This window comes from Dromiciops gliroides, chromosome 1, assembly GCF_019393635.1.
Source record: "Dromiciops gliroides isolate mDroGli1 chromosome 1, mDroGli1.pri, whole genome shotgun sequence".
In the NCBI taxonomy this organism is placed as follows: domain Eukaryota; kingdom Metazoa; phylum Chordata; class Mammalia; order Microbiotheria; family Microbiotheriidae; genus Dromiciops; species Dromiciops gliroides.
The window spans coordinates 165,465,688-165,479,254 of record NC_057861.1 but is presented as its reverse complement, the minus strand read 5'-3'; the positions used below and the strand labels follow the sequence as shown (position 1 = coordinate 165,479,254).

Here is a 13,567-nt window from a genome sequence, read left to right as displayed (position 1 = left end):
TTAGTTCATGAGCCGCTGACCAAATCTGAAACTCAGTTTACTGGCAGCTGCACCTCCACAGATGGAATGGGACAGGCAGCCCTATGGCCGCCCTCTGTCTCCTTCAAAGACAGCAAAGGCTAGGACAGAGGACCTCTTGCTTTGGTGATAGAGAATTCTTCCCTCTTAAAACCCCTTTGATTAGCGTCATGGGCAGGAATTTTAAGAAGAGAGCAAGGGAGTGGGGGTGAGGGGACAACAGCTAGGTGTCACAGTAGATAAGGCACCGGCCCCGGATTCAGGAGGACCTGAGTTCAAATATGGCCTCAGACACTTAATACTTACTAGCTGTGTGACCCTGGGCAAGTCACTTAACCCCAATTGCCTCACCAAAAAAAAAAAAAACAAACAAACTTGTTCCCACTGATGCCCCAACCCCCCCCCCCAAAGAAAAAAGAAGGAAGAGGAGGAAGAAGAGAAGAGAGCAAGGACTGTAGGCCTGAACCCCATGTCTCAGTGACAGGGAATTCCCCTTCTCTCATGTCACTTGGATGCATGAGATCCTGATGGGGACTCTTGGGTATGACTCCTTTGCCCCAGTGGAAGGGAGTTAATCCCCTGTCATGCTTGAGGCAAAGCTTGGACCCCTAGCAATCCAAGGTCCAGGCACATAAGACTTCACATAACCAGAAGGTATCAATGTTAGTTGAGTTAGTTTAATATTCTTAAAGCGCTTTTTACTATACTTTAACCACAAAGGTTATAGAGAAGGCACATAACAAAGTAGATAGAGATCTTACCCTGAAGCCAAGAAGACCTGGGTTTATGTCCTGCCTCTGTGATCAAGTCATTTAGCCTCTTAGTGTTCTAGGCAACTCTTTAAAACTCCAAAATGGCAGAGATGGTGCCAACCTGCATTTATAGTGGGAGTTTCCTAACGCACTAGAGTTCCCTATGTAAGTGAAAACACGGGCCCAGTCCCTAAATACTGTAAAAAATGAGGATTAAATTTTAAATTAGTTATAATCTACCCCCCATCTGGATGCTTTTTTATTTTTTATTTTCTATGCTTTTAATATGGAGCTGAATAAAAAACAAAATCAAGGATCTAATTTTGAAACAACAATAAATATCTGGGGGACAGCCCAATCTGCTACATCTTCTACTACTATACTTAAGCTATTTCATGGTAAAAATTCATAATCAGAATTAAGACTTTGTAATAAAGGGTATCCCAAAAGTCTTAGTGCTGAAGCTTAAAACTATAGCAGGACTTTTGAAATATCCTGTATATTATCAAAGAAAGATATAGCATCATTCATTCAACTTCTACAGACAGCAAAAGATACTGAAGTCTTCAACAGGGAGGGGCAGGGCACTAAAGGGAATTTCTGATGAATTTTCAGGTTTAACAACAAAGTCAGAGAACTGTAACACTACCATTCCCCAAGAATTCACATTAAGCAGGGGTTTTTTGTTTTGTTTTGTTTTTAAACTATATGTAGATAAACATATTTATTTTCAGAAAATCACTGTCACCTAGATGTGGCGAAGAAATATATTAAAAAGCTTTACTTACTTTGGATGCTCAAACTTGTCTATGAGATCAACCTTCTCTACCAGGTCCCCTCCAATGGTTCGGACCAAGTCATAGAAATCATTCTCAGAGTAATTCTGAGAGGGTAGCCAAAAGGAGATGTCATTCACCAAAGCTGGATATTTGCTAAGAGGCTAAAAAAAAAAAGTTAGATGAATTTTCAGTGTGGAAGGAAAATATTCCAATTTTTAATGACAAGTTTCAATTGGCTAATTGGGAAAAACTAATCAATCTTTATTTTACTTTCTGTATTTTGAGAATAAAACAAGCTTAAAGGATAAGTTTCATCTTAAAATTTAGATAATTTCATTATAAATACAAAAGATTCTTATCATAATTGTATACTATAACCATATATTAGATTTATAGCTTCTCTAATGGTCAATTTAGTATTAAAGCAATTTGAATTTATCATATTGCAAATTTTCTCATTTAAATGTTAGAGAAGGAAAAAGGTTCAATTTAATTAACAAGAGATTCATTAACTGTCTATGATACTTTTCGGAAACCTTAATTTAGAAATAAGTGGTTGTCTTTACAAAATGGATATTTCAATTAGTAATGCTTTCATTATTTGTTACTTATTATTATTTATTAAAATAAAATGCTGGGTTGATTAGCAAGATTTTTTTAAAAATGATATTACTTCTCAAATTATGCATTTAAGAAAAAATGCCAAACATATGAAAACTGGCATCTCTTTTCTCTGACTTCTTTATGTGCGTGTTTCTATATTCAGTCTCACTGTTTTATCAGGCATATATTTAAATATTAGAGAAGTTACTGGCTTTCACAAGGAAACATGGGCAAGCAGGGCAACTTTGAAGGTTACATGTTGAATTTCTTATATGCTTAAAGAAAAAAATGTATAATACAGGTTCATAGTTTTATGTTCTCTTTTGTATGTGGAAATGCTGTATTATTTGGTGGTAAGTTTAAATTACAAAATTAAAGAACAAATTACTGGCCTTGTTTAAATGGTTATCACACATACTACAAATTGTGTACAAACGTTTTGGTCTATGTAGGATATTATCTCAATCAAAAATCATATCTCAGATCTGAAGTAGTTTATGGCACAACTGAGAAATCCTAAGTGAATATCTGATAAAGCTATAAACTTGTTAAGAGGACAAATATATACAACAAATTGATTTATGCTGCCTGGGTAACTATAGTATAAGCCATCAGTGCATACCCGATAAGGAAAACAGCACAACTTTTAAATGAGCACATTCTCTAGGGAATCAGATAGGGAAACACAAATGATTACTCAACTTGAAATATGAATAAAGTTGTCAGACCAATACATTGGATTGGAACCCCAATTTCAAACTTGAACTCAATAAAGCTATCATGTAGGTGTGCATGATAAAATATCCTTGCTAAGGAAGATGGGCTCCATTTTCTCTCCAAGGAGCTGAACTGCAGTGCTAAATAATTACCACAACTGTTAGAAAGAGATAAAACGAGGGGAATTTAATGATTCTATTGAGGTAGAAGGGAGGGAGGATGAAACATTCTTGCTTAGGTTGTTTTTTCTCATGTCCACCTACACTGCGGAATGAGACCCTTATGTCCCATGAGTAGCATGAAAGCTTACTAAACTAATTTTTAGAGACATTCATTATTATTCAAGTGGGGAAAGTGGGAAAAAATATATGTATATAAATATAAATATACATATACACACACATGTATGGACAAAATCTATTCTTTAGCTAATTCAAGACACAGTGAATGCAAGCGGCCCCAGCAGAGGATTGGGCAAAGGGACAGGGATAAATAGGGGAATAAGGGCTTGCCCACTGGGGCATGGCATACCTCTGTATCAGCAGTCACATGACAAGTCAAATTGCTCTGTGAGGATAATGGATTCAGGGAGAGTATTAGTTCCCAAGACACACATTTCTCTAACATATGAGACAGCTTAAGTGCTTAGTGAGGAGAATTTTTTTAAAAAGTTAATAAAGTTTTCTTAAAAAAACTTTTTTTAATTCCCCCTGCCCACATCTATATGCTCTTTGTACTACATGTGCTTTTCTGTTAGAGGTTCTAGCCATCTTTTGCCCTTTATGTGTATATGGCACATCTACCATAAGACTATAAACTTCCTAAGGGTGATCTGTACGGATCTTTGTATTGCTTCCTACCCCCAGCAATGTCTTATACATAATAAATGTTTAATTAATGAATTTAAATAAATTTAGACCAGCTCTCTCATTTTTTGTTTTTTGTTTTTGTTTTGTTTTTTGAATTAGGAAACAGATCCAGAGATGAAGTGATTCGTGCAAATTAACAGTTGTGGCAAAATGCATTTTCAGAGTAAGTATCAGAAGCTAAGGGTTAATGCCCTTTTCTCAACATCCCAATTCCCCTTAAAAACAAAACAAAACAAAACATGATTCCTCGTTACTAATCATATAAGCAACAAAATGGTGGACTGAACATTTTCTCAGATCCTCATGACCTTTCCAACCTCTTCAAAACAGAAATTATATGCCAAAAATAAACCAACTTCAGCTGTCTCCTTGGTCTAGGATACCCAGGATCCAAAAGAAGGTAAAACAAAACAAAACAAAACCCAAACCTAGAAAGCCTGAGCTCACTCAGTACCCCTCCCCCAACAACAACTTTAATGGCACCAAGGCTGCACTAGTAGACCCAAGGATATAACACAGACTTACATTAAAACTTACCCCCATAACAAAACACTTTTCTGCCCTAATTTCACCTTTCCTCTTCCCAGTGCCATGGAAACCTTGTTCCATGCTGCAGAAGTTTGCCTGGGCCTCAATAGCCAGCTTGGACAAAGCCCTTCAGGAGCAAAAGCTGGGGCAGTAACCCAGCAGTACCAGTGCTGCAAAGGTCTGAACTACCAGTGCTGGAGGACACAGGCTCTGAACTACTGACGCTGGGCCAGAGAACTGAGAAACAGAAAAAGTGGGACAAGTCACTAGGACATGACACTCTGTGTGTGTGTGTGTGTGTGTGTGTGTGTGTGTATGTTGGCGTGCGTGTGCACGAGCATGTCAGGGTGAGGTTGAGGTGGTGGTGGGGATTATGCAGAACTCCACCAAGCCTGAGGGGGAAAAAGCATAGCATCCATTTAGGGACAGTTCAGATTTGGCCATCCAAAAGTTAGGTGCGGTACACACATAGGCAAGTCAGTGAATTGCCCCCATGTCGGGGGAGATTGAGGTATTTTGAAATCCAGTTTCCAAGGGAATCACAATCAAAAGGAAGGAAGTCAGGAAGTAAAGAAGGAAAATAAGACTGAAAGGAACAAAGATCTCAGGAAGAAGAAAACTCAAAAACCTTGAACATAAATAGGAAAAAGTGTAATAACAGAAAGAAACAGGGCCTCCAGATGTAAGAGCATGTTCATGCATCTATGAAAAAATATTGCAAAATGAAGGGAAATGATTGATACTTTTTTGTTTCAAATATATTTCACTTTTCCCAATTACATGTACAAAATTTTTAACATTTGTTTTTTAAAATGTTGAGTTCAAATTCTCCTTTCCTCCCTACCTTATCCCTTCATTGAAAAGGCAAGTAATTACATTTAGGTTATATATGTGCAGTCATGCAAAACATATTTCTGTATTAGTCATGTTGTGGAAGAGAACACAGACCAAAACAAACAAACAAACAAACCCCCCCCCAAGAAAATTAAAGTTAAAATAAAAAACAAAAACATGCTTTGATCTGCATTCAGACTCCATCTGTTCTTTCTCTTATGGTGCATAGCATTTTTGACCATGAGTCCTTCAGAACTGTCTTAGATCAATGTATTGATGAGAGTAGCTAAGTCATCCACAGTTGATCATCATACAATATCATTGTTACTATGTACAATGTTCTGGTTCTGCTAACTTCACTTTGCATCAGTTGATGTAAATCTTTCCAAGTTTTTCTGAAAGCATCCTGTTTATCATTTCTTATTTCATTATAATCATATATCACAACTTCTTCAGTCATTCCCCAATTGATAGCCATCCCCTTAATTTCCAATTCTAAGGTACTACAAAAAGAGCTACTTTAAGTATTTTTGTTTCATTTTCCTTTCTATCTCTTTGGGATACAGACCTAATAGTGCTACTGATGGGTCAAAGGGCATGCATAGTTTTATAGTCTTTTGTGCATAATTCCAAATTGCTCTCAAGAATGGTTGGATCAATTCACAACTCCATCAACAGTGCATTAGTGTCAAATTGTCCCATATCCCTTCCAACATTTGTAATTTTCTTTTTCTGTCATATTAGTCAATAAGTGTGAGGTGGTACTTCTGAGTTGTTTTTAATTTGCATTTCTCTAATCAATAGTGATTTAGAGCATTTTTTCATATGATTCTAGATAGCTCTGACTTCTTTGTCTGAAAGCTGCCTGTTCCTATCCTTTGATCATTTATCAATTAGGGGATGACTTGTATTCTTATAAATTTGACTCATTTCTCTATATATTTGAGAAATGGGGTCTCATCGGATATTTGCTGTAAATTTTCCCTCTAAATTTTCTGTTTTTCTTCTTCTTCTACATTTTTTTTGGGGCAATGCAATTGGGGTTAAGTGACTTGCCCAAGGTCACCCAGTTAGTAAGTGTCACCTAGCTGCCCCTTGTTTTTCTTCTAATCTTGATTTCATTGGTTTTGTTTGTTCAAACCCTTTTTAATTTAATGTAATCAAAAATATCCCATTTTACATCTCATAATTCCCTCTATTTCCTGTTTGATCCTAAATTCTTTCCCTAGACTTTTTCTTTTTTTGCGCAGGGCAATGAGGGTTAAGTGACTTGCCCAGGGTCACACAGCTAGTAAGCGTCAAGTGTCTGAGGCCGGATCTGAACTCAGGTACTCCTGAATCCAGGGCCGGTGCTTTATCACTGCGCTATCTAGCTGCCCCTCCCTAGACTTTTCCATAGACTTGACAGGTCAATTATTCCATGCTACCCTAATTTGCTTATGGTATTACCCTTTATGTCTAACTCATGTACCCACTTTGGTACTTGAAAAGTCTACTTGTCCTGGGAGTGAGGGGAGTTTAACCCCTAGTGGGCAACTGGCACTTGAAGGAGTGAGAAAGCATAGACACAGGGAGATTTCCAGGAAAATGTAGAAAATAAAAGTAAACAAAAGAGGGCATACCTATAATAACTAGCATTGTTTGGGGAGCAAGAAATAATTGCCTCACCAAAAAAAAAAAGAAGAAAAACTAAGGAACAGGACTAACTGAAGGGTAGGAGAGGAAGAGGGAATATCAAATGATTAGTGGGACAAGGGATGAAGAGAAGAGAGCCAACTTAAAAAAAAAAAAGATTACAGTAAGGTAATTGAAGGAACCCAATACTGTGTTTACAGCAGAAGAAGAAACCTGAAACCAAAAAGCTTCTACAAAGACAACATTAATGCATCTAGGATATGAAAGGAAGTGGTTGAACGGGGAGAAAAAATCTTTGTATCAAATTTCTCTGATAAGGGTATGCTATCCAATATATGTCAACAATTAATAAATATATACAATTGGGGCAGCTAGATGGCGCAGTGGATAAAGCACTGGCCCTGGATTCAGGAGTACCTGAGTTCAAATCCAGCCTCAGACACTTAACACTTACTAGCTGTGTGACCCTGGGCAAGTCACTTAACCCCAATTGCCTCACCAAAAAAACAAAACAAAACAAAATAAAATAAATATATACAATTTACAGTCATTCTCCAACAGATAAAAATTCTCAAAAGGACTGCCAAGTATTTACAACCACATAAAAATGCTCCTAATCACTAAAAATTGGAAAAATACAAATAAAAAGAACCTAGAGATTTTACATCAAAACCAGGAAATTAGAAAAAATAACCAAAAAAAATTTGCAATGGTCCATGTTGGAGGTACTCTGGGAAGATCCGTACACTAATACATCATTGGTGAATATGTGAAATGGTATAAGCAATTTGGAATTGTGCAAATATGGTGACTAAAATGCCCATCTCCTTTATTGTTGTTGTTTTTTTTGTTTTTTTAGTGAGGCAGTTGGGGTTAAGTGACTTGCCCAGGGTCACACAGCTAGTAAGTGTTAAGTGTCATAGGTCGGATTTGAACTCAGGTACTCCTGACTCCAGGGCTGGTGCTCTATCCACTGCGCCACCTAGCTGCCCCGCCCATCTCCTTTAAATCAGAGACTCCATTACTGGGCTTATATCCCAAGGAAGCCATCAATATGAAAAAAAGTCCCTATATACTCTAAAATATTTAGAGCAGCACTTTTTGTGATAACTCAGAATTGAAAACAAAGTAAATGTCCATCAATTGAGGAATGACTGAACAAATTATACATGAATATAATGAAATATTACTATTACTATGCTATAGGAAATGATGTGTGTGATGAATACAGAGCAGCATGGGAAGATCTCTATGAACTGATGTAGAATGAAGTAAGCTGAGACAAGAAAACTATATATATGTAATATAAATAAATTATGTAAACATATGATATTTATAGAATTTATAATACATTATATAAATACAAATATATTAAATATATATAAATAATGAGAACAGAAAAACACGAATCAATAATGCCAAGTCTCAACAAAGAAACAAATGAGAGAATATATATAATATAAATATATATTACAGCAATGTAAATGGAAAGATTAATAATACACCAAAAAATCCAAAGTAAATATAATAAAATTATGAATTTCAAATGGGACTCAATTGAAGAGATATGAGAAGACACCTGTAACCTATTCATTTGTGGAAATGGGTAGTCCACAGGTATTACATATTGCACATGTTTTTGGACTTTTTCAATGTACCAATCAATTGTGATTTTTTTTCTCTCAAAAAATACTATTTGTCATATGGGATAACAACTTGGGAGGGAGGGAAGGAGGATGGGGAAGGATACATGGGATTCTATAGTGATTTAAGAAAGAAAATATCACTAAATGCTTATTTAAAAAATAAGCATTGCTTATCAGAAACCAACATGGTGTGATGATTTTGCACCTGATTCAATCAACATTTTTAAAGCAAGAACTTTGTTCAGAGTACTAATAAGATTAAAAAATGTAGATAATCCAAGTGAAGTTTGACAATGATAAAAAGATTATAAAGTCATATTTGGCTACCAAAAAAAATCTACTGCAGAGCTATATAGCAAGGTGGAGAAAAACAGTTTCTATAAAAGGCCTTAGAACTCTGGTGACTCTTTCCTTCAGACACAGAGCCGTATCTCCTAAATCCATGCTATACGGATTGGGGGGAGGGGGGAGGAAAGGAGCCATTAGTAAGCAACCTTCTCCCAGCTGAAATTCACCTCCCAGACATTAATTGTTCTCCAGACTACTTCAATCAACTTTTGAGGGGACCCATATTTTCCCACAAGGTGGAAGCAGGAAGGGGTGACAATGCCTGAATAACTAGGCCACTTTTTTTCCCTCTCTCCTCTGTTGGTTAACTGACAGTTAAGACTCAAGAGGCCTGGAGGAGAGAAGAAGCCCCAAATCCTTTAAATTTCAGAAATTCATACTTGAGAAAAGTCTAGATTGCTTTCTTGCTCAACACTACCTTTAAATCACCTCTATTTGTTTGGTGGCAGCTACTCAAATTCTGAAAGCATAGGGCCTAGGAGGAAATAGTCCAGCTCTTTAAAACTGCCCTGATATATTCAATATTTAAAGTGATAGCTTACTTCATAACTGACTTATCATTAGCCTAAACCTGTTAACATTTAATTTCATTCATTTTTACAAAACACCGGGCCCTGGGTTTTGATATGAAATTAAGTCCAATTTGCTTTTTTACTTCCATAAAGTGATAAAGTTGACAAACGCCTTTTGTAACAAGTTCAGGTTTTGCAGCATAAAGAAAATTGATTGAGACAATAAATGAAACTATTCCCATTACACTTTTGTCTTTCAAATCTCAATTGGAGATTTACTTCTACACTTGCTGTGCCTATTTGTTTTTACTGTTCTAAAGGGCTCTTTGGTGCTCAATAAACTGGGAACATTTTGGTAAATGCAGTAGCATAGAATTAAAAGGGACTTTAGAGGTCATTCAATTCCATTCCATTCAACACACATTAAGCTTGGAGTATTTGTAAGGATGCATCTGAGCTGCTGGGAATACAAAGCTAAAACAAAACTCTTGCTGCCCTCAGAGAGCTTCATTTCTCCTGGGTATGGGGGAAGCAAGAGGTGCACATACAAGTAAACCTGAGGTCAGCTGAGGAAGGAGAGAACACCACAAACTGGAGGGAGAGGGAGAGGTTTCAGGGAAGAGGCAGCATCTGGGCCAAGCCTTGAATGGACAGAAAAATTCTAAAAGGAGGGAAGGACAAGGGAAGTCATCTGAGGAATGAAGGGCATTGTGGGCAAAGGCGGAGTGATGGGGGATGCAAGATAGAGAATAGCTAGCTAGTAACTAGTGTGAATGGAACACAGACTACACGAAGAGGAGTTACAGGAAAGTTAGGAAAGGTAAGCTGTAGCCAGATTTTGTAGTCCTATTGTCATGGGGTGCAGAGCACCCCAGAAGTTCTCTGGGGCACATCAAGGAACCTTCTCCTTGAGAAACTAAACCAGAGGACAGATAACGCCTAGAGAGATAAACTGAACCAAATCAGACTGAGCTAGCTTGGGATTCCTACCCTTCATTCTGGTCTCCCTTACCCTGGGGAGATAAGTTTGGGTGTGGCTGCGGCCTTTGAGTTCTGAAGAGGGATCAGTAGCCACCCCTCACCCAATTCCTCTAGTCACTACCAGTGGGGGATGGTCCTCCACTCCTCACCCAATTCCCCCAGCTACCACCAGTGGCGATGGTCCTCTCTCACTAAAGGAACTTTTCAGGGGCAGATGGTCCACCCCCATCAGTCCTCTATAAAAGTACCTTCCAGTCTCCTGTTCGAGATTTGGTACCTCTGAGCCATGTGCTTTATGCCAATCTCCCCATGAAAAGTCCAAGGATTTCTTTCATGGTTTCCCTCCCCCCACCCTTCCCTTCCCTTGCTCCTAAATAAACTACCACCTTATTCTAACTACTTTTGTGTGCAAGAGGGTGTAATTCTTTAAAGAGGAATTCCTAAGAACCCCATCTCTTACCACAATCCGTACCCCATTTCCCACCATTACATTATGATTGCCCAGCTTAGGAGTTTATACTTTATCCTAGAACTTAGAGAAGTCACTGAAGATTTTTGAGTATGTATGTGACATGGTTAGTTAGGCTTGGATAAAGCAACTTATTGAATATGGAGTGTGAGGTAGAGAAGAGACCCACTGATGACTCAGGGGTCGTGAACTTGTATTACTGAGAGGCCACTGAGGAAGAGATCTAGACTAGTGGTATCACTCAATTAAAAAGGGGAGCACAACATAAACATCCCAGCCATTTTGATTGGAAAACCAGATATCTTCTTCTATTCTATTTTTACATATTTTAAAAAATATTTCATAATCATATTTTAATCTGATTCAGGTCCTTGAGGGAGTGTTGTTAACCCTCTCATAGACCAAACCCAGCTGGAAGCATGAATCTCAGCTTTAACTTTTCCCTAAGTCATTATTCATCCATTGCTCAAAGAACTCCAGTAGTTAGGAACTCATTACTCATGTGAAGTAACCCATTTATTGCATTTTGTATAGCTCTAATTGTTAGGAAGTTCTTCCTTATAATGAAATGAATTCCTTTTTTTTTCTTTTCTTTTCTTGGTAACTAATATCCACTAATCATAGTTCTACCTACTGGGTCCAGACAAAACAAATCTAATCCCTCTTCCACAGGACAACATTCAAATAGTTGAAGCTGATGATCATGTCTCTGTGTATGTATGTGTGTGTATACATACATACACACACACACACACATATATGCCCTCCTTCCTAAAATCTCCTTGCATTTATTTTGTCAATATCCAGAATATACTTATTTATGTATATGTTGTCTAACCTGATCAACTGTATATACCTCTCTGAGGTATATATGTTTTGGGGGAGACTTGCAACCTGGATTGGGGGGCTAGGATGGGGGGGAGGCTTATCACAAAACTTGTAAAATAAAAAGATTTATTAGGAGAGAGAAATATGGCCAGGCTACAGATCACCTTGGTAACGATCCCAGGGGAGTAAGAGAAGACTGGTATTTTGTATCTTTACAAAACAAAGAAAGGGAAAGGAATTACAAAGTAAGGGGAAATGCAAAGACTGAGGCTGGATAACTAAGAGGGAATCTTTGATAACAGGATATAAGTAGGATAAGCAGAATCCAACCATATCCTGCATATCCTTTAGCAGACCTTAGTATTGCTTATCAGCATACTGGGGTCATGTCCTGCCACACCTCATACCTGAGGTGGGAGAGAGAGCTGCTTTTCCCTTGGTCTTGGGGGATTGGGATCTTTAGGTTTCTTGACATATATACCATTAGGTATCACATGGATAAGTTTCATCGTGACACACACACACACACACACACACACACACGAGATTCAGTCCTTTTGATTACTTTGGAAAGTTTTTGTAGGCAGCTTTCAGCCTGTGAAATTGTGCTTTGAGTTACCATAAACCAATTTTACCTGCAAAAATAGGATGCAGTATCAGGTGTTTCCCCCCACTCCTACCCCCTTAAATCGAAATTTTGATAGCTCTTACTTCACAACTTCATCCAATCATTTGGCAATAAAAAATAAGCTATCAAATTTGGCTGGCATGATATGTTCTTTATGAACTCAGGCTGTTCTCACTTATGATTCCATTATGCCCTGTATATTTACAGATTTTCTCCCTTTGTTCCATTATTTTGTTTTCCCTCTTACTTAATTTCATGGAGTGCCAGGAGCATACTGTGTGCCAGTCAGAGGCAGGCACAGTTCCTACTAGTCAGCTTTTGTTCTATTACATCTCAATTACTGAGGCCCACAGAACTCACGGTGTTCCTCTTAGCATTTTGGAAGTTTCTCATTGTTTGAGCTTTTTAATTATCTTTTGCTAGGGCCTTAGTTCTTCATGAGATTTCACAGATGCCAAGTAAAGTCTTTCAATGAGGGAACACTTACTGCTTGGAAAAATCATTTAGTGCTTAGGATAAATGGTCTTGTAGTTAGTTGACTTTTCATATCCACATGTCACTTTTCTGAGTGGACCACAAGGTAAGTGAGGTCAGACATGGGTATCTAGCATTTCTTTGTAATTCTCACAGTCTTGCATATGAGATGCCTAATTCATGTGTTACTTTGGGGGGGGGGCAATGAGAGTTAAGTGACTTGTCCAGGGTCACACAGCTAATAAGTGTCAAGCGAGGTCAGATTTGAACTCAGGTCCTCCTGAATCCAGGGCCGGTGTTTTATCCACTGTGCTACCTAGCTGCCCCTCGTGTGTTACTTCACTGAAGAAACAATTGTTCTTTTAAAAATTAATAATTGGGGGCAGCTAGGTGGCACTGTGGATAAAACACCGGTCCTGGATTCAGGAGGACCTGAGTTCAAATCTGGTCTCAGATGCTTGACACTTACTAGCTGCGTGACCTTGGGCAAGTCACTTAACCCCCAGTGCCCCACAAAGAAAAGAAAACAAACAAAACAACAACAATAAAAATAATAATAAATATTTTTACTTAAAGTTTTGAGTTCCAAATTTTATCCCTCCTACTCTCCCTTCCCTTCTCCCTGAGGCAGTAAGCAATCAGACATAGGTGATACATGCGCAATTATGTAGAACATTTCCATATTAGTCTTTTTATATAAGAAGACTTGAATAAAAGAAAAAAATGAAAGAAAGTGAAAAATAGCATGCTTCAGTCTGTATTCAATCAATATTAGTTCTTTCTCTGGAGGTAGATAGTATAAACATATTATCATTATTAGTCTTTTGGGATGGTCTTGGATCATTGTATTTCTGAGAATAGTTATGTCATTCACAGTTCATTAAACAATATTGCTGTCACTGTGCACAGCATTCTCTTGGTTCTGCTCACTTCAGTTCACACATCA

The 13,567-nt window shown here is 37.7% G+C and overlaps 1 protein-coding gene across 2 annotated transcripts in view; it reads right to left on the bottom strand.

Moving 5' to 3' along the window:
- FARS2 (phenylalanyl-tRNA synthetase 2, mitochondrial) overlaps window positions 1–13,567 on the bottom strand; it is a 666,913-nt gene that overhangs the window by 224,842 nt on the left and 428,504 nt on the right. For both annotated transcript variants that reach the window (XM_043975416.1, XM_043975417.1), the window contains exon 6: window positions 1,559–1,710. In XM_043975416.1, coding sequence (XP_043831351.1) covers window positions 1,559–1,710 — 152 coding nt within the window. The remainder of the gene's footprint in view (window positions 1–1,558; window positions 1,711–13,567) is intronic.